The sequence below is a fragment of the Phoenix dactylifera genome, chromosome 7 (genome assembly GCF_051530095.1).
Source record: "Phoenix dactylifera cultivar Ajwa chromosome 7, Ajwa_hap1_PhDact_Kaust_v1.1, whole genome shotgun sequence".
In the NCBI taxonomy this organism is placed as follows: Eukaryota; Viridiplantae; Streptophyta; class Magnoliopsida; order Arecales; family Arecaceae; genus Phoenix; species Phoenix dactylifera.
In genome coordinates, this window is record NC_143196.1 from 9,894,271 (window position 1) to 9,921,691 (window position 27,421).

Here is a 27,421-nt window from a genome sequence, read left to right on the forward strand (position 1 = left end):
CATCTAAGATAGGAACTGACGCAGACGGGGAACAATAATCTCCCTATGAATGAAGCACAAATAAATTTTAAAATTCATTCTTACAAGTCCCTTTACGCAACTTCACCATCTAATTAACTCTCGCTCGATCTGTCCATGCGCAATGCACTTCACCTTGGGCATTGCTTGAGAATATAAGAACCACTCTGCTATACAAACATATTCTCCTGTTTCAACTCTGCAACAGATCTTGGTCAAATGTTAACATGATTACTATAACCTTTATAGTCTCCCCAGAAGACATATTGTTAGCAGTTCTACCCACAATAGCCGACGTGGAGCATCATGAATGGTCAAGTGGCTCAAGGCATCATGGTTAATCTTGAGGTGAGATGAGAAAGTAGCTTGGATGATGCAGAGATCAGCATTTTTAAATATTTTGTGGCCTACGAAAAGTGCATGGGACATGTAACAAAAAGAAGGGCCTGGCCAAATTAGCAGATTTAGCTTATTGAATTTCCAGACTCATGCACATGCTAAGAGAAGGATTCCACCAGAGAGATTTGTTATACAGCTCAATGACAAATCAAAGGAAACAGCAAACATCAGCAAACTCTAAATAACAATAAGAAATCACATGCTCAGGAGATCTCTTCACAGTAACATTTCTCTTCCAGGACAACAGTCCTGAAACTACATATATTCTGATTTTTCAACATAGGAAAAATATGTTACATGTATTTCCCTCTTTAATCATTTTTTTATTACGGACGTTACAGAGAATAACTGGGGCTGTCTGAATAGTAGGTGAGCCACAAATTAAATAAATCTTAATAATTTCTTTAAATCAATTCAACAATAAGTTGAGAATTTCTTTGAAGAACTAGGTTCACCTGTTCCAACAGTAACTACGGGACTGCACAACATTCTTCCCTTAGGCAAGAGAACAAATAGAACCTGCCTCCACCATAACAATCATTTTCAGTTCCCGTCTGCTCACTATACACAATATGGGGGAATTCCTGTAGACAATTCAGCTTTTGAGGACAAGCAACTAGCAACTGAAGCTAATTGCTTCAATCCAAAGTTTCTCAACTAGGAAGGAAACAGCAACGAATAATCACATGCTTGACTCTGTTTTGGACTTTGATGCCCACAGATTCTCAGTCAATTCTAAGTCTTGCTGTTTCTTGAGATATGCCTGTGCCGTGGCTGTCACTATCTTAACAAAGAAGTTGATGAGCATAAGCCATATCAGAGTATTCCAGATCAAAGTAAAGGATAGGTTCCACCGCTTTGCCTGAAGAAGAAGAGACAAATTCAAAGTTAAATAATGCTATTACAACAGAAAAATGGAAATTCATGTGCAAAGTACACTACTTGGACAAGAAAAGAATGCACTCATGAAACCAAGGGTTCTTGTCAAGATGAATGAGTTCGAAAAAACGATGAGCAGAGTCTTGAGGTGGCCTACCATTTTATCTGACATAGCTGGGGAAGGAACTGGAGGTGATAAATACTTGCCCTGAATCATGTGCAATTTTGCAACTATGTTAGGCAGCACAGAAGACAAGCCAGGAATGAGACCAAGCACCCAAATTAACTCATTTTCCACCAATTCCAAAAGTTGATTATTGCACATAGCAATAATAAAAGTTGTCTGCAACAACACAGAAAAAGGATTATGCCATTAGCAAGACAGAGGCTTAAAGAACAGTTACATACAGGAGCAAAAAAATATATCCAGTACTCCTGGCCAATGCTAAGTAAGAATTCAATCATACACCATCTAGTTCTCAGGAGTTAGAACTCTCCTTTTAGTAATTTTGTTTTTCAAGTTGCCAGCAACTAAAGCAGCATATTACATATTATTCATGTTTTTCATGTTGCCAGCAACTAAGGCAGCATAATAACAATACCCAAGAGATAGGAGAGCACCTACACAACTTGCAGAAGTAGCAATATCCACACGGGAATACAACAGAACTGAAAATAATGGAGAACCAAGTCACCTGTATGTGAGTCTTAATTATTGCCTTTCCAGTAAAGGTTGCAAGAAAGAACCTCCAAAACGGGACTCCAAATTGTCCACACATAATACCAGCAAGATCAAATAGTGGGTTTGGTACCTATAATATAGCACCAGCATGTTGATCATGGCATTTAAGGCAACAAATCGGGAAACAATTAATTATATAAGAAACGAAATAATTGAAAACTTCATGATATGTTCATGAATGTTATCAAGCCACTAACTCTTCCACAATAGAAAAACAACATGATATGTTACATTTTGTCCAGCCAATGCTCGGCAACGGTTTAACTCTGGATACCGAGGCTTCCTAGGTTTAATCCTAGGTCGGTGTGGTTCCGAGACAGCTAAGGATGGAGTGAGGTAGGCCGAAACGATCATTAACAAGAATAAAAAAAAAATTGTCTCAACACATCAGGCTATCCTAAGTTTGATATGCAACCATCTCGATCCATCCTAACCAATACCAATTGGTTAGGATGGATATCCATGTTCAAGAATACTAATACCATGCACCAGTCTCCGGTACCATTTTCTCGTCAGAATGGGACAGCACCAGTAGGACCCACCTACTGTCACGACATGAATCCATCATGTAGAGAATGACTACTATCAATTCACAAAAGGGAATTCAATACATTCTTTAATTTTCATATTTAGGCATTAAACCTCCAGCCTTGATTACAGGTATGTTCGAGATATAGATTCAATTAAAGCATGCAACTTAAGGGGCTATACTTTTAGAAAATCATATTGTGATCAATTGTCCAAGATTAAAAAAATTTCTAATGTACATTTGTTGTTTGCAAAATCTGATTTCATCAACACTTTCATTTCCGTCTCACAGTGCCCATAGTTTCTCAGGTATAAATTAACTAATTTTGCTGTTTTCTTATTACTTCAGAAATCAAAAGATAATAATAATAATTTTCCAGTGGACATTAGCAATTTAAACCTCTTGGATTCATAATAGTTGTAGGTACATCTTAATCAAGGAGGCTGGGTGACATAAGAGTAACTTCAGTGCTCTGCACTGTCATTGTACTTCCTGACTTTCTATCCTCTATTTCTCTTGTGATTATGGTGGACATTAATCTCATATGACAAACTCACCAGAAATGTTGATATTCCTATAAAATATTGAGCCTGTAGATCAAAAAACCATGAATTTGTAGCTTCATAATGGATACAGACAAGGCATATTCTAAGTATGAAGATTCTGTAAGGATGAATGGATTTATATATACTTTCAAATATTCTCTATAATAAGTTTGGAATTTCTTAAGTTCCTTTTTGGTGGGCATTTGATGTTGGCTCATTACTTGAATGAAACAGGTTAGTGTCTTTTATTTAATCCATGTGATTTCGGATTTGAATTGTGAAAAGACATGCTACAAGTTTCCACGAAAATATGTAGGTTTTATATAGCTTCTCTTGAGCATCACGTTGTAATAAGTTTTAAAAGGTACGAGGAGGGAAAGCAGAAATTCTAGGAATAAGTGATATGCCTAAGATTACTTGCACCAAACAGTACTGAAAATAATACACTTCAACAAACTACTTGCTTGATGCTCCACTCAACCATTTTCCCAGAAACAAATGGATAGTATGGGAAAATATTGCTTATGATAAATTTACAATAACAATAGCTAAAAGAACTGAGAGTTCTTGCATGTGTCCAACATGAGGAAGGGAAGCAAGTTTCAGATGTAAGACCAGATTTGAAAATAGGATGCTTCTAAAACAAAGGTGACTCCATTTAAGTTGTGATTCTTATTCCAAAAGTTCTCATCATTCATAAAAATTTATTAATTTAGATCATAAATGTAGCAATATTGACTTGAAGTAGTTTGTAGGTGTAACCATGAGAAAAGAAAAACAATTGGGCTTATGAACTTAAATCACAAAATGACCGAATGAAGGTACATAAATTGATTGGGGCCTCGTCATCAAGTTATTATTTTATTATTCTTGAAGAAAACAGATAATGAACGATAGCTCGAGATGGAACTCTAGGTTTGAATTCCCATATTCTTTGTAATTTTATATTAACCATGTGATTTAGTTTGGAAGGCTCCTACAAATGCATTGACATTTTTTTTCCAAAAAGAAATGCTTCATGTGGTCATATCTATGGTCAAAAGACTAGCACATTTTCATGGATGAATGGTGCTCAATCTGCAGTAGGGCCACAAAGTTGATTCCAACATGCAACAAGATATAATTGTCAGAACACTCCAATTTTTTTTTATAACTATGGAAATTATCCACAAAAAGTTGAGGTCTCATGGTCTCGTATAATAAACACCTATATTGGAAGAATATAAAGGAGATCTGAACTCCTGAATTTCAATTAGACTTTACTAAACAAGCTTGTAAAGCTCTTTGATCAACATAATCTCAGCAGATTACAATGATTAGAAGATGCAAAGAAAACAAACCAAGCATAGTAGGAACATCACTCACCTAGGCATGGGCTGTCCAACTTGGTTTTTGGGTGGGGGCCTGGACTTGCATTTCTAGCGCGTTAGGCCAGGCCAGAATGAGATTTTAAAAACAATCAAATATCAAGTCAATTCAAGCTCCCTTGAAAATTGTGAATCCCGATGAAATCCAGCAATAAACTATTATTTAATAGCCAAATTTCCTGAAATTCTATTTTTCTAGTGTCTCCTCTCTGCTGGAACATCACTGCAACTAGGCATGGGCTGTCCAACCTAGTCTTTTGGGTGAGCCTAGGCATGCATTTCTAGCCCATTAGGGCAGGCCAGAACAAGAATTCAAATAATCAAATATCAGGTCAGAAAGCTCACTTGAAAATTGCCAGGCGCGATGAAATCAAGAAATTAATATTATTAGTTATAAACTATTATATAATAGCTAAATTTCCTGAAATTCTATTTTTCTAGTGTCTCCTCTCCTCTCACTTTCTTCATCTCCTTATTTTGTTCTTAGAGGTGGGACACAAGGGGGCATCCTTGTTGCCACATCTGAGTGAAAGTGCAAAGCTTCACCAAAACAGTATTAAGGATGGGCTTCGCAAGGTTCCTTTATCTAGTCCTGTCTCTCATACATAGGCCTTTTTCTTGTTGTGAGTATTGTGACTATCTCATATTCTTGTAACTGGAAGCATGATTGAATCTAAGTGATCTAAAAGTTACTCCTAAGAGGATTAATCGTAATGTACCAATGCTGTGCTCCTCTCTTTTATTGTAATATGATGGTTTCGTGGATTTTAGTTATCTTACATCATCTGGAAGATCGCTATTATCTACTTTTTTACATTTCATTTTGATTATCCGCCAAAAGGATATGCAACTTTTCAATCAATTTTCAACCAATAAACTTCCCATATTTAACCAAGGCCAACGAAATAGAATTTCTAAATCATAAGAGAAATGCATCATGGAAGATTGTTGAAAATGGATTACTTCCAATTTGGATTGACCCTTCAATCTAATTGACCCTAGATCCCCATTTTATCACATTGAATATAGGCAACAGGAGTCTAAACTAAGAGGACTGCATAATGATTACTTTAATACTTCTATAAATTATTGATGTTTGCATCATCTCTTTAACCCTTAAAACATGAGATATTAAATTTTTCTTCCATTCCACTTTGTCAATGTTGCTACCATCCAAGTATACTAACCCTTCATTGGGTAAAAAGACAATAAGATTGATGAAATATAAATATTTGTACGATTGTAAAAATATTTTAAATTGGACATAATGTTAAAAATTTTGAAATTTATTCGGATTATTGCAGAAAAATCCTGTGAAGGAACAAATATATGTTCCTGAGGTGGTTTTTGTTCCTGATCAGGAAAATCTAAAAACCAAAGTAAATAAGACGAGGGAGAGAGGAAAACTAGAAAAGGAGTATTTCTTTTTCAACACCAAACTGATCTTACACCATCTGCTCTCCACATTTTATTGCTAAATGCATAATAAGACTTACCAAATACAATTCAGTTAATTAGAAGACCTCTAGATTTATTCTCCAAGAAAGAAATGAGAAGAAAACAAATAAGCCACTCCTTTCGGTTTATAAAAATAGGACACGATCAAACTACCTCAAAATAGCAAAGTAAGTATCTTTATAAGACCCAAAACAGAAAACAATCAAAATCAATTGAAAGCAAAATTATAATGACTTAAACCTCTCCGAAGTGAACCTTGGTTTAAAGTATAATTTGCAGACACCAATCCTATTCATATTAGGATTCAAAAACCTGCAAACATAACCACAAATTGAAGACAGAAACTACAAAAATATAGAAAAATACCTATTATCTCCCCTACAATAGATAAAAAAATCCATATACTCAACGACACAGAAAATTAACTGAAAATAAAACCAAAAAAATCCAGAATAATCAAGTTAGACCTAAGCTAATTCTGAATTATATTAGCGTCACTTCTAGTTTTTACCTTGTTTAACTCTTCTCATATTTCTGCTTTAATATCTTAACAAAAAGCAAACATTCTTTTGCATCTCGATGAGGAACATTAAGATAAATGACTTCCATTGAGACCTCACTTCTCTATCCTAGCCATTAAGACATACAGATTAGTAATCTAAAACAAACACTTGAATGGAAAATAACTAAATTGGCTAAAAGGAGCAGCATCTAAAAAGTACATTTGGTGGAACCAAGATCCGCTGTACCGACCATGTCGATGTACCGGTGCCGAACCGGCCAAGGAAAATCCACGGAGCGGACGCGCGGCCAAGAAAGAAAAAAAAAAGCCAACATGCGGACGCGCGCGCGGACGTCTGCGTTAAATGCCACAGAGTGGCATTAATTGTCGCATTTAACGCCACTCTGTGGCCTTAAATGGCCCATCCGGGGCATCCCACGTGGGCGCACTGCCCCGCACGGGGAATCACACAGACGCGGTTCCCAGGGCGGGGAACTGCACGCGAGCGCGGGGTACCGCACGCGGACTTTTTTTTCTTTTCTTTTTTTCTTTTTCTCTTCCTCTTTCTCGAGCCTTCTCTCCTTCTAGCCTTTCTTCTCTCTTCTCCTCTCTTTCCCCCTTCTCCCGCGAGGAAGGAAGTAAGGAACTGACTAGGAGGGGGGTGATCCTCGTCGCCGTCGTCGGGGTGCTCGGGAGGGGGTCGGCCCGAGGTTAGGTGCGAACTACGAACCGGTACTCTTCTTCTCTTCTTCTTTTTCCTCTTCTTCTTCCTCTTTTTTTTCTCTTCTTTCCTACCGGTGTGAACCGTTTTCAAAGGTTGTACCGTATCGGTTACGGGTGGTACCAGTACGGTACAGACTAAACCGGCTGGTACGGGCCTGTTCAGCAAACCTTAGGCGGAACACTATCACTGCATACACCTTTCTCAATAATGTTCTCCTTTTCAACGTTTTAAGAGAGAAGGCTGACGCAGATTATGTTATAACTTCATAATGTTAGGATTCTAGGGAGAGAAAATTCCAACAAGTTGATAGTCGTTTGACTGAACTTCCATTTTGGCTCCATCAGTTTGACCTAGGATTATGTCTTCTTCCTTATGCTTGCTTCCCTCTCGTGCTGGACTCTTCCACCACAAGCATGACCGTCAAGCTTGATTCCCATTAACTGAATTTTCTTTTTGCTAAGAAGTTGTTCAAAGAACTTATGAGCACTTAGATCCCAGTCAAAGAATTCTTCATGCTCTAGATGTTCCAAATGACCTTTAAACTCTTTGTTGTCTAGATATTTTACTTCTATGTACAAAATTAGTAATTAACGCCTTTTTCTTTTCAACTATATATACACTAGGAAATCAATGCCAAATCATAGGGCAGCAAACTCATTGTTAAAGAACCCTATAACAGAAATCATACATGGTCAGACAACTAGAAAGCAAGCATACTTCTCAATCTGAGCAAAAGGACTCGAACAACAAAAAAATACTCATTTGTGTTGAAAAGGGAAAAAGAAAAGTGAGAACTCATAACAGAGCTAGCACACACAACTAGCAAAATAGAGGACAGCCAACAATTAATCCTGATTAAGCCATATAACAGAGTTAGCACAGAACTAGCAAAACAGAGAACAGCCAACAATTAATCCTGATTAAGACATGATAACAAGCTAAAAAGATGAAAAATAAGAAGATCAAACAAATCATGAAATCACTTTCTCTTACAGTAGTATTGCTATGATAAGCTAATAACAACAACCATAACCATCAAGCCTTGCTTCAACTATTGTGGTTCAGCTTTATGTATCATCGTTTACCAAGCATTCCTATCTAGGGCTACCACCAATGTTGATTCAAGCTTTTCCATATCCTTTTCACAACTTCATTCTATGTCATCTTTGATATTCCCCTCCTCTTTTTGCATCCTTCAACAAAGATTAAAGCATACCTTCTTACTAGAGTCCCACCCCTAAATCTTTGTTAAACATGCCCATAGCATCTGAATCAATTCTCCATTACTTTACCCTCAATTTGTGCAAGTCCTAAGCTCCTATAATATACTTATTTCTCAGTCTAATATTATTATTTTCACCATACATCCATTTCAACATTCTTATTTCAGTTACATTTAATTTTTCTGGCTTTACTGCCCAACATTCCAAGTCATAAAGCATCATAAAACTTACTGCTGTTCTGTTAGTTTCTCTAGTAAGTCACTAAGGTGTCTCTTGATCACATAATTACCCTAGAAACACCTCTCTATTCATATAAGTTCTACTTTTAAACTATCTGGAAGTTAAACAGGCAGCATTGCAGAAATTTTGCTATCCTTGATGTTAAGTTACAAAGTGATCGACTTTAACCTTGATCTGTTAGAGGCATTTATGTTACACCACAGAGAATGAACATGGAAGAAAGAAGACTAACCGAAGCAAGTATTAATATTGTAAAAAAGTTAAGATGCTGTGAGTGTGAAAGGAGCCACTGTTTTATTTGTTTCAGGGAAGCTGATATAAATCTATCGTCCTTTGAAGAAGAAGCATCCAATTCATCCATAGCATCCACTTTACTTCCTGACAAGCGAGCTGCAATGCATTTCTGGGTTAGTATATAAACCAAGTTTAAATGTAAAATGATTAGCGGAAACTTGAACTGAGAAAGCTAGTCATGCTAAATGTCATCTGAATCATTAATGATTCATGTCACAGAATCTATGCGAAATGAATATACAATTACAGTGCAATAATTGATCAAAGAAGGATATTAATGCTACAATAGAAAGGAAAATGATGTATGGGATCAGAGATTCAGTTCCACGCTACTTGTATAACCTATCCTTGCATGTGCATGTGCAGGGATTTTGAGCAACTAAATCATCCTACTGTTGAGGTGTCTTGTTTGAATGCAGATTTCAACTTGGCTTCCCTAAAGGCCTTTAGTATAATTAAACCACAAGATCGAAAAGTTTGCAAGTTGGGGACAAAGTACATGTGACCCTGAGATACTCCTATTCTACAACCTTGTTTACTCCTCTTACACAATTCTTGTAGCCTCTAAATGATGTCAACAGAAAGATTTGTCTCCTAACTCCCTAAACCCTGTATAGACCAAGAAAGTTCATAGTTTTTTTAAAAAATCCATGTCTGTTTATCATGGTTTCAAGCAAGGTCCGCCATACCGGATCCGGTAGATGTACCAGTCGCCAACCGGACCGGTACAATTCCGGTTCGTACCGGAACCGGGCAGTACAAACCGGCCAGTCCTTCCCCGCCGGAGCCGGGGAAGAAGAAGAGAACGAGAGAGAGCGTGGGAAAGAGAGGGAGGGAGGAGATCTGTGGTTGACATCGGAAAGCCGTGGAGGGGCGGCGGAGCCTGGCAAGGGGCGGGGACCGCGGCCTCCGCCGCACCCCCGCGAGTTCCCCCGTCCCCACCCCGGCCTTTGCCGCCCCTCCGCGGCTCTCCGATAGCGGCCACAGGTCTCCTCCCTCCCTCTCTTCCCCGCACTCTCTCCTTCTCTTCGTCTTCTTCGTCTCCGACACAGAACCAGCCTGTACCAATTTCCACAGCTCCGGCGTACCGGTAGCTGGCCGGACCAATTCATACCGGCCCGTACGCACCGATTCGGCATCCATGGTTTCAAGTATCAGATTGTGAGTGTCCATGTCAACCCGCAGGTACCATGCTGGACTGTACTGGCAACTGGCACTTGGTTGGTACCAGATGATAGGCAAGCCGGTTAGAACCAAGCTAACAAGGCTTGTTTAGACATTCATTTATCACCTTCACCATCACCATCATCATTATCATTTATCACCATTATTATTATTATTTGGCATGACACAGTAGGATGCATGGTCAGTGGTTTTCGTGCTCCAAGCCTGAAGCATTTAAATCCCTGCTCTATATATCATCTAAGGTAAAATTATGAATTAAGGAAGCAAAGAAAAATGGATGTATTTATATTTTTTCTTTAGACTAATAAATTCTAGATGAGCATGAGTACATTTTGTAGCCCCAAAAACCAGTTTTTGAATGGTCCCCCAAATGACATTTCATTTACTGCTGTGCCTGAGGTGCAGATGCAATCAAGCATACCAAGCGAAATGTCCTGTAGAAATGATACCTTTCCAAATAATTTTTCCATTTTCCATGTTGAAGCACCTGTGCACTTGTAGCACTTGTAGTTAAAAAGCTTGCATATCAAAGCCCCCAGCAGTGTTCAATAAAAAGTTCTTGATGCCAATGAACTTATATTATCTATCTATTGTGAAACTCCTCCATATAGCAAACAATAATACATGGATGCTAAACAATCTCGTACTCCATAACAGTTTTCCTAAATATTATGCATATAATTCCTTAAGCACCATTGCCATCACTTAATAAAAGAATATCTACTTTAGTCCCGTAACTTTTTGACTTTGGTTATCCTTACACATGAGAACAACAATATTATCTAAATCAAAATGTTGCTGACACTATTTCTCATTTTAACTTAGTAAAATTGTACCAAGAGTGCGATCTCCGATGCCAACTGACCAACCAACAAGCCCTATCCCGTCAATATGAGCCCTATCTTGTGGAGTTGAGTAAGATAAACTAATGTTTGGAACATATGTCAACAAATTGTGAGCCCTCTACATAAGGTTCACAAAATTGGTAATGGAAGCTGCATCGGTACATTGTTGGTTTGGTACGGTCCACACCATGTATTGACGCAGACTTCCAACACTTTTCTTCAAGATCTACTGTGCCAGTACTAGGCACTGTACCGGTTGTCCGACGGTACGAGTCGGTACGGGCCATGCCGGGCCTATACCGAGAGAGAAAACTAGATAGAGTCGGAGAAGGAGAAGAAAAAGAAAAAGCGAGCAGGGGAGAGGGAGGAGCGGCCGCAGACGCCTGCAAAGGGCCCCAAGGAGGGGGGTGGAGGCCGAGGCCATGTCCCAGTTTTTAAAGAAACAGGGGACGCGGCCGTAGAAAAAAAAATTGAAAATTTATAAGTTAGAAAATCAGTTCTTGGTGGCTGGCTCCCCTGCGGCTGTGGCTAATCAGCTATAACCAGGCAGGGAATATTGCACTCAGCCCATTGCCCTGCATCGACCCTAGCCTCACTGGCTACGAACCTGACCGATCGTGGAGGCGATCCAAGCTCATCAAGTTCCAACTCCTCCTGCTGACCCACAAGCCGTCCAATCATTGGATCATCATCATCAACAAAAGCATTATGGATCGGATCTGCATACTTGAGCTTCATTTCCTCTTGAATGCACTTTAGCTTCAACCTCAGATTATAGTGGACATATAAAAGATCGTTGAGGCACTTCTGTATCAAACGATTCCTCTGCTTGCTGTGGATAAGGGTGAAGGTGGACCGATTGCGCTCATAGGCACTCGAGGAGACCGTCTAGAAAAGAATCCGGATGCTAGCCGCTTAAGATTTTTCGTAGAGAGCCCAAAATGAATCCACCATTTAGCTATAAAAAGATTGATTTAAAATAAATATAAGTTAGTAACATATCTGTACTCATAGTTGTCTTACGACAGTTGCCTACTGTCCAAAACTGTTGCTGCCCTCTCTAAATAATTTGGTCTGTGCAAAAAAACTATGTTGTACTATATTAATAATAGAGATACCGGTTAACTTACATATGCCCAAGGTTTGCCGACCCGGTTCAGCCTGTACCGTACCAGTGCCGGCCAGCACCGATACGGTACAACCATAAAATTCGGTTCCGACCCTAAAGGGGATGGAACCAAACAGCTCCTTGCCAGTACCGGTGCGAACCAGTGCAGTTCGCACCGGTTCAAGCCTAGTACCGGTACAAACCGGTCCGATTTGCACCGGTACAAGCCATAATCTGGCACCGGGGAAGAAGAGGAAGAAGAGGAAAGAAGAGGAAGAAAGAGAAAGAAAGAAGAGGAAGAAGAGAGAGAAGAAGAAGTCGACCTCCTCCCTCGGGCCGACGAGAATCGCCCATTCTCCAGTGCGATTCTGGCCCCTTCTTTGCTAGCAAGAGAAGGGGAAAAGAAAGGAGAAGAGAAGAGAGGGGAAGAAAGGAGAGGAGAAGGGTCGAGAAGAACAGAAGGGAAAAAAAAGGAGGCCCAGGCGCAAAAAAAAGGAGGCCCGCGCGCAGGGCAGCGCGCCCGCGCGCGGGGGCGCAGGCGCGAGTGAGGAAACGCGTCCCCGACTCGCGCCTGCGCGCGTTCCACGAGGTGCGAACAGCGGACCACGCGCAGAGAATCGCATGTGCGCGATTCCCCGCGCTCGCGCGCGGTTCCCCTGGCGGGCTCTCTGTGGCCAAACATGGACGCGCGCGCGTCCGCGCGTTTTTTTTTAAAAAGCGGAATCGATTCGGTACCGGTTCCAATCGGTACCGACCCGGTACCAGTCTTCACAGGTACGTCGGTTTGGTCGGTTCCGCGTACCTTGCATATGCCACTAAAGTTAAGTTACCTCTTCTAGACATAGGGATGCGACTTCTAGATCAGGCTCGATCTTGTAAATGATATTACGTAGAGCTGCCAGAAGTTTGTCATCCATACCAATTCCAGCTATGTTATATTGGAACCGGAGGTTCAGATAGTATGCTGCACATAGAGATCGTCTAAGTAAAATTATATAAGTACAGGAGCATTCTAATTTTCAATATTCTTGCTTACCTGCTAGATGTAAGTTCCTACAAATTAGCAGTCTCACTGCCACTCAATGATGTCAATGTACTCCTGGGCATAGGTTGTATCTACCTCGTTGATCTGAGCCTTTACCCTCTCCATTATGTGATACAGGAAGCCCATCTGAGGATACCTCTCGTTATTTACGATCCGAAGCACTTTATATAATGGTTTGATAGTCTTCACTATCACAGTGGCCCGCTGCCAGAATATCTATCACATCACCAAGTCTTCGACCTTGCTCTCTTTAGTGTCATACCGGACATATCTACTTTTTTGCCACTCCGGATTGACAAACATCTAATATAGGACTTTTTTTTTCTCAAGAAGGCTATCAACGTAGTTGGCAGCAAAGCGTATGACTCCTGGCCTAAAAATCTCTCCTCTGCAACCCTCCTCATTAGTGAAAGGACCCAACTATGGTTATAAATACCTGGTGATGCTCTGGGTTGTGTCCACCGTATGATGCACTCTATAGACCTTCGCAATGTCCATCAATATGAGGTTAATACAATGTGCAGCACATGGGGTCCAGAAAATGTGATCGCCGCTCCATCAAGATCCCCCTAGTGGCCTTATGTTGTGACCTATTATTAGTGACGACCTACACGATGTTCTCTTTTCCTACCTAATCAATCACCTCCTCCATAAGTTTGAGGTTGTACGTGGAGTCGTGCACCTGATCCGAAACATCAACCAACTTGTAGATAAAAATCTTCGTATCATAGTATGTCAAAAAGTTGATGCTCTATCTGGTAGGACCGCTCCAACCATCACACATCACAATCAGTCCATATGTGGGTCACTTGCTCTTGTAGGAGGCAATCCATTTTCTAGCTCCTTATTGCTGTCAAAAAGCTTACCGTAAATATCCTTCGGGCCTAAAGGATCTACACCGGGACCGGCAGCGTCTACGACGGAAATGGCAGACCAATAGTACGTATTGTCTACTACATTCGCTGGGATATCGCTAAAGTGGAACCAGAATCTAATAGCTTGCCACATATCCTTCTTCTTATCCTTCTTCAGCATTGAGTCAACCCTCTGCTGCTTCGAATCTTTGCTGGAGAAGGCATGTGAATCTAAATCTTGGATTACTACTTCTGATGGAATCTCTCTGAATGACTTCTTTTTGCTACCAAAAACCTCCAGCATAGATGCAATCCGGTCATCACCTCTGCTGACGCCCTTCCTTACTGAGGAGGTCCTCTTGAACTTTAAATATGCCCTGCTGCTCGTAGAATCGAAGCTCGACTCGTAGAACGAGGGCCCAAATTAAGCCCTATGTCTGGCCACCTCCTGCTGCTACTAATCATCCAGGCTCGCTTGCATGGCAGCTTGAATGTGTCTCATCATCATCTCAAGCGAACACATCCTCTGACTCCCTGGAGTGATAGGAAGGTGGCTTTGCCCTCAGCGTTCCACCTCTGCTTTCTTTCTAGCAGCCCTCTCCTTCGCTTCTTTGAAATCAGCAAGGTTCTTCATCAGCTGCCGAACCTAGTGTGGGCATTTGGGGCACATAGCTACATCGGAATGATTACCAGCTAAGTGTCGCTTCAACCTGGTTACCCCTCTTTCCCTGAACTGCTAGTTGCACCAGTTGCACTACCACTAATACCGGCCCGAGAGCATTCGCCCATGCTTGCAGCCAATATCACGCTCTGAGTTATTTTTTTCTTAACGGTTCTATTCCTACATCGAGTTGATCAAGTACACCAATTTATCAATTATTTAAAATTAGCAAATTATTAATACGAGAACGATATTTTTTATCTCAAAAAATACATCTAATTTATCTAATACATAACCCTATTTTTTCTTATTTTTTATCATAAATTAAAAAAAACTTCTACCTTGGGCATGCATGAATTATTACTTATTTGTCATTTTTTTCCGAATCTAGACCTAGGCTATTATGTACATGATCGCATCCAAACTTAAATGAGTGAATACCAAATTTTTATATAGAGTAGCTTGCATGCCCGTAACTACATTTCTAATGTTATAATTTTTTTTACTTTTTATTTTTAGAAAAATATCTTTTTATAATTCAAAAATATATTTACAATTTATAAAAATTATATATAATCTAAAAATTTAAAAAAAAATGTCAGCATATACATCATCCATAGATCTACAACATCTACAAAAATCAAGCCCAAACTAAAAAATTTGGCATAATCTCTTATTTTATAATTTTTGAGTTATTTTTTCAAAGTTCTTAAAAAAAGGAAGATAAAAAAAGAAAGCACACCTTAATTAGCTTTAGCTCTTCCTTCTGATAGTCTAAATCAATATTATTTGTGGATTTTTTGGTAAGAGAGCAGGGCCTAAATTTTGGGAAGGCCTTCTTCGGCCTTCCCTTTCAGTGTCGTTCGGCTTTTAAAGCTGGACGCTCAGGCCACAGCAGGCGTTGTGGCTTTGGGCAAAGGCCCAAAATAGCTCCAACTTGGTGCGAACCGGTCATGGTCGAACCGAACGGAATCGCCCGGTTCCGTCCAGTTCTGTCTAGTATTGGTCGGGTCTGGCTGGTGTTACTGTGGTTCTGGCCCCTATGCCAGAATCGTTTTTTATAAGCAAACCGACCCAGTCAGAGACTCGGCCGGCTCGATTTGGCCCGAACCGAGCAGTCAGTCCGGTTCGGCAATCCTTGATACCAACCAAAGGATAACGTGGTATGTTCTAAACATTTAAAAAAAAGAGAGAAAAGAAAAGAAAGAAAGAAAGATAGGGTCAAACCAAGGTATGTCGTACCGACCTAAATCAGACAGTACAGGACGTATTGTACCGTACCGAATCGATACTGGTATCCGGTACGGATGGCGTACCGATATTCGGTATGCAAAAAAATATCGTACTGTACCGTACCGATATTGTGCTAGTGTGGCACCAATATGGAGTTCGGTACTGAGACGGCGAACCTTGGATCAAACTACTTCAAATTAGAAAACGGGAAAGGCAATATGGATGGAAGTTCTGAGAAAGCATTTGATCATGCTATCAAATCCTTGATAAAAGAAAATAAATGAGAGAAAATAATAAAGGTCTCATTAAGGATGTGTCATGGTTATGACAGTTATTGTTATTGCGGATGAAATGCCATGGGGGGACACATGCTGCTTGAAATTTGAAATTACAATGTGCAAAAGCCAATATAACAAGGAAATGTACCTGCTCTTGAGATAAAATAAGGAGGAAGCTCTCCAAGTGCAGTTCCCAGGCCCCAGAGAAAGGCCTCTAGCTGAACCTGAGGGAGTATGCTGCTGATAGGAACCCTGACTAGTGAACCAGGTAGTGAATGATATAATGAAGGTCCAAACTCTGAACAATCTTTTTCAAGCCATGAAGGTCCACTTTTCAACTGTATGGTATCATATGGAGCAGTCTTCAGATCAACTCGACCACACTTCATTGCTTTTATGGTAAAAAAAGCAATATGAGGCCCCAAATACAGAACAAATGTGTGCAAGCCAGATCCTGTATCAAAGCAATATAAGCTGATTGGCATTAAGTGGATAATTACACACACACAAAGATACATGCATACATACATATACATACATACATATATATATATATATATATATATATGCAAGTCCAGTGAGATTTCCAATTTAAAAAGATAGATATCTAGGAACAAATATAGATACAGTAAACTAATATACGAACATGATATATATTTAGAGGAATCTGATAACTCTATTTAACTTATTTCAAAATTAAGTCCTATCTAAAATTTCTATCATGCTACTTCAACATATCAGCATGTTTACACTTGTAGAATATAGATAGTCACAGAGAGAGAGAGAGAGAGAGAGAGAGAGAGAGAGCATCAAGTAAAACACAAGGATTGACTAGATAAATAAATAGTAAATAGTAAATAGACAAACAAAATTATTATATCATAAATACAAATACTAATACAAAATAAAGTTACAAGTATGTGAGTTTTGAAGAATTTAAGTGAATAAATGACAAATTATGGAACCTATAAGCATTGGTGAAAAATGCCTACAATTACCATAACAATAATTGATGACCATTAGCAATTTCTGGGTTTGAATTTATAAATCCCACAAAAATCCATATATGTCTATTACAGTTATATAGGTGCGCACCCTTTTTATACCTCATTAATTGAAATTTTGAAGTCCATTTATCTCTTCCAGATTGATGTAAATGTTATATTAGCCTTCTTGATAATAGAGCCACATGCTCATAAATCATTTTGCAACATATAGCAGGCTATTTGTTTCACATTCATCTGGCATAGAATTAGGGAGAATCTATGCGTTCATCAATTAATCCTGTAAACAGCAACATGAATATGAAAATGAAATATTTTTACCTCACGTTAGACAAAAGGAAGGTAATGAACTATAGAGACATAAAACCAGGATTTTAGTCTTCTGCTTGACCATAAATAGCTTAATCATAAGAATATTTATGAATGTCAACAAGCTATGTTGGTTTGGTTGGTTATGTGATAATCCCAGGCGTATATTCACCTTCCAGATTAACTGAATAACTTGTGAATGAATGTTATGTAATGTTTGCAGCACCAATATAAAAGGAGAAAAGATAAAAAAACTACCTGAAAATAAAGTAATTAAGTTGACATACCACGAAGCCAGAAGAACATAAATGATGTTCTTAAGGAGTAAGTAGTTGGAAAATAATGCCCATAGAAATTGCAGAAATTATTGCTTAGAATAGGTTGAGAAGTTCACTTCAGCAGACTTCAAAATGGAAATTAAACTTACCCAACCCAATTGATGACGCCACCCCAAGAGCCACCCACCACAATACAAATCTGGAATAGGAAAGGAACTCCTGAATGTGCTGCAAGCATGGCATCGAACAAAATCAACAAGTTGATTTACGAATTTACTTGGAAAACATTAGAAGTTGGCAAGCTCAAGTGAAATAAGCAATAGCTTGATATCACTTCAGAACACCTTGACTACAATTCCAACTGACAAGACATTTACCATCTGTCCCAGTTATAACATGTTATCCATAGAATATTTCTGGTTTCAACCAAAACATCCACCATTAAGCGTGAAAAAAGTCATTCACAAAATATATAGACTTAAGAGCGGACATGATCCAAAAATGAAACAATGATGTGTTTATGAAAGAACTCTATAAAAAAATCTGCCACAAAAGGATATAGTAATTGAAAGGATAAATACCTTTTCATGAGGCCCGTCAACAGTCACAAGTAGAATCCCAAGTGCTGCTACCAGGACAATGAAGATCATAATCCAAACACTTTTTGCCATAATATATAGAAGTGATTGCCTAAGATATTGCATAGTAGCAAAAATAAAAAGCTGTAATGTCTTTAAGGGCTGGGTTGTCAATGTCAGATTTTCTAGATCCATTCGATGCTTCTCACGAAGTTCTGCAAAAGCAAACATGTAATAAAGTTAAGAAATATCCAGAGAAACATATGAACTTCCTGTATCTAGTGTTTGAATATGCACCATGAATGAGAGGAGTCTTTTTAAGTTTAAAAATAAGGGCTATTATGATAATGTACTATCATGTTCATGGAGCTGATATCAACTTAGGTATGAGCTAGTAATTTACTCAATGCTCTAAATGACTCAAACATACTTATCGTGACACGTGATGATAAAATTTATTGCAGAAGCACCATTTTATTGTGCCAACAATATTTACCACTTATCTTCGAAGTTTATGTAGAAGATGTGTTTCATGAGTCAAATTTGTCAGTTTAGGCTTCAAAAGTTCAGTTACTAGATTACAAAGCGATTGGAAATAGATGTGATGAGGAAAAAATTGGGCTTGTCAAGTATCAACGTCGAGCCCTAATGCAGAGCAATCAAATGCTAGTCAGTCTTGCTCTGATGAGCCCAATTGAGATACAAATCATGAATATTACGAAGAAACTTGGTAAGGATACCATCCACACTTTATTAGATGCTCTGCCCTAAGGCTGTCTTCTCTGAAACAAGACTAGAAAGGAACTCGCACATAATCAAATTATAATAATCAACCATTATTTGGATAGATAAGAGGATGTTATTAAATTTTATTTCCTGATGTAATTACGTTGTAATTAGACTCAAATTAGGAAAGCTACAGGAAACAACCGGCCTTATATGTGGCCTGGTTTTGGACATCTAAGACTTGTAAACTGGAAAATTTTATAACGAACAGAGGCTGCAAGCCAGCTGTTTCCCCTCACCTTTCTCCCATATTTCTCTCCAATTTCTTATTCTCTTTTCCTTTCTCTACTAATTCCGCCCACTATATCATATTCTGTTTCTGTTCACTGATATTATTGCCTAGAATATCAGATTCCAGTTTTCCTTTGATATTTTTCTTAGTATTTGAACACTGATTTGAAATACCTGTTGGTTTTGATGTATTAAGATCTTCCTTTAATATCAATAGGGATTTTAGTATTAATTTCCCTGTTCTTTGATTGTTCAGACTGGAAATTATGTTGCCTGTTTAAATCTACGTCAACTAATTGCTGAAATTTGATTATAAGCTTATAGCAATCTCTTCAATTAAGCCTCAAAGCCGTAGACTTTGATTTCTTCTATCCTTCTTCACACATAAAGCCCTAGTGCAGAGTCATTTGATCCTTCATTTGCCTAGAAAACTAATCATAGTTTTTTGCTGTTATGTTCTCAGATCTTGGACAGCAAATAACTAATTTACATATAAACCTTATTGAACCCTTTTAATGGGGCATTCTCACAATAGTATATATAGGTCATACCTGTTTGATCCTACATCAGTTTGGTAACGAAGCCAAACTTCCTACTCCTTCACCATCCTTCCCTTTCTTTCTTTGACCTCTTCTCTCTTTTCCCCACTATGCTCTCAAATGTTGAATTAAACAATAGGCTTGAGGCTTTCACCCAAGACTATGGAGGCACCAAAGAAAAGATTTTTTTCATCTTAAAGAGATGGTTTCTATCAAAACTTTGATAAGCAAAACAAAACTTGGCACCTTTGTTTCTTCAAAATCAGAACTATAGAGCTGAAAGACATATCAAAATAGAATCCACTTCTTCTGTTCCTCAACTTGCACAGATTAATATCTAGACATTCCCTCCAAAAATGTATGTTCATATGCATGACGATCAACAACTTGTTGAAGTTGATTATGGTGCAAAACTTGCACTGGTTAACTTTTGTGCTGGACACAATCCACATGTCCTGTTAGATTGGACCCATGCCCTTGAAAGCTACTTCGAGTGGTAACAGCTTGCTGAGGAGCATCTACTTTTATTTACTGAAGCGAAAATGAAGGATATTTATTGAAGCAAAGCTGAAGGAGACATGGATTTAGTAGACCAAACATCAAAAATTTCACCATACCACCATCTGTACTTGGGATAATATGAAGGCAGCCATGAGCCCATGACTCATGATTCGTGTCTCCTAACAACAAGCAGTGGCTCTGGTTACAGTTCATGCATTTCATGCAAGGGAATTTAACAATTGAAGAGTATACTTCCAAGCTCTATAGCTTGGTAACTCAATCTAAATTTCAAAGGGTGGGGACCCCAAACCTCCTTTGGTCAGCTAACAGTACACTTTACACATTAGCAGATGTTGTGCAAGTTGCTTATCAGATCGAGGAAGAAACAAAGAAGTGATCAGCCTTGAAGACATCCTCTCCAATATTTTCAAATCTGAACTCCAACAACAGAATTGAGTCCGTCAATGACATTGATAGCCTATATAGCCGCTCGCAACACCAACATGCACATCGAGTGCACAGAGTGAGGCAGGCACAAGCAATGTTGTTAAGATCATCTGATCCACAATTCAGATCATACAATCTAGATCAAAATGCATGGAATCGATCCAGATCGAATCAATGGATTTGGATTGGACAATCCAATGTTGGATCGCGCAATCCAAAATCGTGAATCATCCCATCCCTTCAAACAGCCTTTTGGATGCTATTTGCACAACAAAACAAGATAGGCATCCCTATCTTCGCATGAGGAGGTAATAGGCACCCAAATCTGATTGTGGAACACCTTTTTTGTTTTCTGAGAAAATCTGATGGCAGAACTCATGAAGTTCGACATCGCTAGGACTCTCTAACGTCCCTCCACCTTATCCCTATCATAACTAACTCTCTAGATAATCTATTTTTCAACTGATCCAGCAACATTTACCTCTAACAAATATCCTATCTCAAAGTTTATTCAAACAGCCATACAAACTAATGAATTCTCATCATCACCCAGTCCTGGAAACCAACTAGCTTTCATTATTCCTCATCCATCCAAACCATAAACCAATCCTAAGTTCCTGATCAATCTCATTAACTGGACGAGGCAAGCACATGAGATAAAAGTCGACATCAAGGAATGGATCTGTTTGTGGAAAAGATAACATTAGAAACTTGAGTTTTTTTTCCAAATAAAGTCATAAGCTGAATCAAGATCAATCCAAGGATTGTTAGGATAACATAAGTAAGTTAATTAATAATTATTTTTTAGTGACATAAGTAATTTCTACCCTTTCTGATAGAGGTGCTCCAGATTTTGTAGACCTGGTGGGATTCAAACCCACGACCTTTGGCTTTTGGCCACCACACCAACTGAAATAAGAGACTTTAGAACCTAAAGTTTAATTATGTACAATAATCAAGGTTTTAAATACCAGTTGGATTTGTCCCACTGTCCCGAGTGTCAAGATGAGATGAATCAGGAAATGGATAGGGAAAGGACAGGATATCCCTCATCCCAAGTGTCAAGACACAAGGCATCCTGTTCCCTGAAAAAACCGTAATGGTCTCGTCCTATGATATTTAAAACCTCAATAATAACATTTTAGATGACAATTCTCATATTGCTTATTCCCTTTTTTATATTTTTTTATTTCATATTTTTCAGAAAAATCTGAAAGCTTACTATCCATGATCCAATCCACAATCCCATCCAACCCTACCCCCTCTATAATTTATGATCTAATCCGATCTTAACAAGTTGTGGCAATGCTTAACGTGTTTAGCCCGTTTAACTTATTCAACCCGTTGTAGCTCAAGTTAGATTACCTATTTATTAAAATGTTCAGGTTTGGATCTAGTATTTTGACCTGCTTAATAAACAAAAGGGTTTGGGTTGACAAATTTTTGATCACTTGTATCTAACTAACCTAGAATGCCACCCCAAATCTTTACAATATTGGGCACAAGTTTCAAATATAAGACTAAATTCAATACTTGACATGCAAAGGATATGGCCACTTCTCTGCACAATGCCCTGATCAACTAGTGATATTTGCTAATAAGGCCCATGTGATTGCTAATGCTAGCATTGAGCAAAAGGCCAAAGAGGTTGTCTACCTCGAAACTAAAGAAAGTGATGTCGAAGAGAGTGCCAACAATGAAGATGAATTACATCATGATGTCATTGTCCGACCTCTTTTCTCTACACATCAAGAAGATGACTGAGAAGATTGGAGGCCGAGCAATATTTTCTTGATAAGAGCAGCATACAATGGACAGCTATGCACCATGGTGATTGACTCTAGGAGCTGTACTAATGTCCTCTCTGAAGACATTCATAAGTTGGTGCTGAAAGCTGAGCTATACCCCAATCCTTACAAGATAGCATGGGTTAACAACACTAATCTCAAGGTTTGTGAGAGGTGTTCGGTCACTTATTTGATAAGTAGGCTCGTGGACACCATGCAATTTGATTTGCTGCCAGTTAGAGCATGTCACATTCTTCTTGGGAAACTGTGGCTTTTTAATAAGAAGATACAAAATAATGGCCATGTGAATACATATTCCCTTTAGCATAGAGGCCTCACCATAATATATATACCTACCAAAGACCATTAATCAATGAAGTTAAAGAGGGTGGCTGGGCTTTTTTTTATTGTGCAACATCTTAGCTTAGGTGGAGTGGTTTCTTAGATTCCTAACCCAACTTGACAGAGTCAAGTATGCAAAAGTGGGGATATTGATGCAGCAATCATTGAAGATCAACTACTAATATTCTAGGGAGGACGCCATGGCTACAATAATTGGCCCCGAAAGTGCTCAGATTTCTGTTTGGACCATTTAAGAGTTGAGATCATGAGGTTTCACAACAATCAAGGCATCTTAGGGCCCCATCCAGCTGCAATGAACAACCATTAAACAGTTCACAAGCAGATATTATCCAACAACCCCAGATTTTCACTTATTGATTAGCTTCTGACTTTTATTTTAGAATGGTGTTTTCGGAATAGTCTTGAAGTTAAGCATGTAACTGTAGCATGAATAGTGTTTGCTATGGTATAAGGACTGAATAAGAGTCTCAGTAAGTAACCATTAATTGGTTAGTTAAGGGAACTTTATTTGATTTTGTTTATTGATGTAATTGAATCCTAATTAGATAAGAAATGATGGAGGAATTAATAAGTTTTATACGTGGCCTGCTTTTGGACATTGAAAGCTCTTGTACACTGGAAAATTTTATGAAAAAAAGAAGGCCGTGAGCTGGCAATATCCTCTCACTTATCTCCCATAATTCTCTCCTCTTTCTTTTTCTCCTTTTATGTATACTAATTTTGCTCTTTACATCATTCTATTTATGTTCAGTACTATTTTATTCCAGTTTTCCTTTAGTATTTCTATTAGTATCTAATCATTGAATTGAAATATCTATTGGTTTTGATGTGTTAAGAGCTGCCTTTAATATAATAGGAATTACAATATTAATTATTGTATACCTTGATATTTTACATGATCATAATTTTGGCAGTTTGGAGTCAACAAACTCATGCGACATCTCAAAGGACTCTGCAATTTTTTGTTCATCTAAACAATCATTCCATCAACATATTTTTTCTCTGATTGAGTACATGTTGTTATACCTTGGAATTATGATTGCAAGACTATCCACAATATGTCAAGATTGAGATATGAATAAACCTTGCTCACAATCAGGACCATTTAAGCCAAAAGGTGAACCCAAGACCCTAGCAGATACTGCAATGGGTATGACATGGATATTGTTTTACCATGCCAAGCCTCGTTTAAATGTTCTTTCAGAGAAAAATGTTTAGTTTCTTGACCCTTGTTAAAGAAGATGTCAAAGACCTTTCATTGTTCCTAAGATGTGATCACTACTTAAGGGAATTACGGACTGCTACAATAGCTATTTGCCTACCTCCTCTCAAAGGCATGCAGCACTATATATCTTGTCTCTCGAGTTATACACAGAAACTGACACATCTTCTAAATTATCATATAAACCCTGAGTATGAATTTGCTCTGTAAGATTCTATTCCTATTGCAAATAGGATATACTAGTCAATGTACAATTCAACATGCCATCTCTAAAATCCTGACTTCCAAAAAAAGCTAGGAGATGGGCAATGTGCATTTATAATAGCACCATCAACAAAATTGTTATCAAGCATTTTCAATACCTGGGCTAGAATATGAACTGGATATAGTATGTGGTGATTGCCGCAAAAGTGGATATCATAAAATTATGACTTAGGAGATAATCAAGATGAGTTAAAGACCACATTCAGAACTTGAGGGTCAAAATGAATGGTTAGTCATTCCATTTCGTTTAATGTGCCTAGCACCTCCATGAGTGTGAGGAACCAAGTCCTATGAACTTATATGAAAAAATAGTCATGTAATTTGATGTGCTTGTCTACAATACTAGTGAAAATCATTTGATACATTTGAAGCAATTAGTACATATATACCATGAGGCACAGCAAGTTATATGGGAACCTCAAGAAGTACATGTTTAATGGTTTAAATTTCTTGGGGCATATGATTCTGGTAGATAATAACAAAGACAACCTCATAAAGGTCAAATCCATACAAAATTGGCTAGTACCTTGATCCAGCATAGATATGAGGTGCCTTTTATGGATTATCTTTTTTAATCATTCGGAGAAATCTTAAGAAATAGGAATAATCCTTAAAAGGAAAACATTAGCTGTGATGTAGTAAATCCATGAAAAACAATAACTCAGATACTATAAATTTACAAATCAATCTCATCCTCCATATTCAGATTTGATACAAAAAATCAAGGCAGGGGCCTAGGCGGGCACCCAAGGCAACATCCTTAATTTAATATTATTCTTATGTTATATTCAATATAAGCCATTGCCCTTGTGTTGGCAACAATAAACTACCTACGCACCAGCCCATGTTCTTGCCAACCCTTAAATTATCAAGGCCCCTCCCCAAGTACAAACAGAACATTGAAAAGAATACCATGGGGTACACCAGTTAGTAATTGACACTTTTGCTCCTCACTCTTCATAATCCTTCCTTGCTCGGATGCACATTTCAAACGAACAAACTCCTAGCTAAAGGCTCAGTTGTTTTGGGGAAAAAAGAATATACAAAAAATAAGCAAAAAATTGAACTAATTCAAGCAATAAAGATGTTTCTCCATAGTTATATTATTGCAAGTGCTAACAGTAGCTCCTAGTACAGGGAGGGGAAACTCTCTAGTTAATTTATGTTCATTTTTAAATTGAGAACAAAGTTTGTCTATCTAACCAAATTTGGAAAGGAGCAAAGGACATTTATAAGCATTGTGCAGGGGCTAAGGACATTTATGAACATTGATCTTCTTTGGAATAATCAGAGAACTAGAAGGAAATCAGTGCAGATTAATGATACATTAACTAACTTCACAAGCCTACATATACTAGCCCTAGCATCTTCCTAAATATAGTACATGGATAAAGCCTTCCACTGGAATGAATATCCACGTAGAATAGTATGAAAACTATTGCTTTTTTGGTTCCAAGGCTCTGGCTTCTTATATCTGATGCAAACATGTGGTGGTGATGAGAGCATAGGCGAAGAATTGTCACTAGAATACCCCTGAGATATTCTCCAAGATAACTGATTCTTGCAGTTTTGATGAATAAAAGGTCATGGTCCTACCAGACTAGTTCAACTAAGTAGAGGCCTGTACAAGAGATGTTATAATCTCAGCTCTTAATGTCGCATCCTTGAAATGTCGGATAAAAAGCACAAGCATGCATCAGATCAACAGATGGACAAAAATGTTACTATATCAGAGTTATCCCTAGGCAATTTCCGCTTCCCTGCAACACAGCATATGTATGCATGTACTTTGGTATCCTCTATCTTTACCACTCTGTATAACGTGCACTCCTTTTTACCCAGAACAATAATAACTTTACGCACCCAATCCAAAAAAATCAATTGGATATTTTTGAAAGAGTTATTATAAGGCCAAAATTTGGATCCATCATCCACAACTAAATTTGGAGGCGTTTAGAGAGGAATTCTTCAATCCAAGAAGAGACCAAACATATTAGCAGTACCAAATCGCAGCAACAGACTAATACCAAACTAGCTACTTATATAATTGAATTGCCAAAATACGAGATCTAACAAACAGGCAATCAATTTGTGAGCTAATTCTTCCATGTCGTGATTGTTATATCTCAAGATATCAAATATAAAATCGCACAAGGATCTAGTAAAAGAAAATTAATAGCAAAGGGTTTGCTTTCAGAGAGAAAGGAACAAAACGAGCAAGGGAAAGTAGATTCCGAAACTCTTGTAAATGGCTTTAGACGAGAAAACAGAGCCGCTCACCTGAGATCGATGTCTTCAAGTCTTCTGATGATTGAGGATTCGCCGCCGCTTGCCCGGAACCCATCTTCACCGGCTACGGCGGAGGAGCCGCGAACCCTAGAAATTTTACTGATTCCCAGCGGATTGGGATTGGATAGAACTTCGGTCAGGGGAACAAGGACGGAGATCGATCGGGCCGAAGACGGAGGAGGAGTGGTTTTTCTAGGTTTTTTTCTGGAACTCAGATCGCTCAAAATTTCACCGACGCACGTGTTGAAGAGCTTCAATCGCTTTCGAAGCAGAAAAGAGAAGACTTACACGCGCGATAAGGAGAGCAGAGGTGGCAAGACATGTATAAAATTTCGTGCACGGGTAGCTATGCCGCATAAGAAAGCGTGACGCCCGCCCCTTACCTATTATCCCAAAATTGTTGGATGGATAGCACGATAAGGTGGCCGACGCCATATTGAACCACGTCTACCGTAAACCTATGTTAGGCCTGGTTGGTCGAATCCCATCTTAGCGATTAAATCTCGTGATCTTTATTATGACAATCAATACTGTCCCTACAATATCGAACGGCAACAAGATGATGGATTAAGTTTAAAATCAAATGATTGTTCTAGCATGAAAGATGGATGTTATCGAGGCAGAACTACGACATCGTAGCCGTGTCAAACCACAAGTTAGGCGACGACCTTCAGAACACAGCAACAAATGCACC

The 27,421-nt window shown here is 38.5% G+C and overlaps 1 protein-coding gene across 1 annotated transcript; it reads right to left on the reverse strand.

Moving 5' to 3' along the window:
• Positions 1 to 632: 632 nt before the first annotated feature.
• Positions 633 to 27,133, reverse strand: LOC103715743 (vacuole membrane protein KMS1-like). Its single transcript, XM_088701207.2, has 8 exons — positions 26,719 to 27,133; positions 18,302 to 18,513; positions 17,870 to 17,948; positions 16,278 to 16,583; positions 8,859 to 9,016; positions 1,992 to 2,108; positions 1,454 to 1,639; positions 633 to 1,279 (listed from the first exon to the last, which is right to left on the reverse strand). The coding sequence occupies exons 1-8, from the start codon at positions 26,780 to 26,782 to the stop codon at positions 1,100 to 1,102; spliced, it is 1,302 nt and encodes a 433-aa protein (XP_088557333.2). The 5' UTR covers positions 26,783 to 27,133; the 3' UTR covers positions 633 to 1,099.
• Positions 27,134 to 27,421: the final 288 nt, after the last annotated feature.

Coding starts and splice junctions, on each gene's coding strand:
- LOC103715743 (XM_088701207.2), bottom strand. CDS start 26,782: ATGGGTTCCGGGCAAGCGGCGGCGAATCCTCAATCATCAGAAGACTTG. Junction 1,640..1,991: donor TAATTAAGACTCACATACAG/GTGACTTGGTTC, acceptor GTGTTGTTGCAG/ACAACTTTTATTATTGCTAT. Junction 1,280..1,453: donor CAGCTATGTCAGATAAAATG/GTAGGCCACCTC, acceptor CTTCTTCTTCAG/GCAAAGCGGTGGAACCTATC.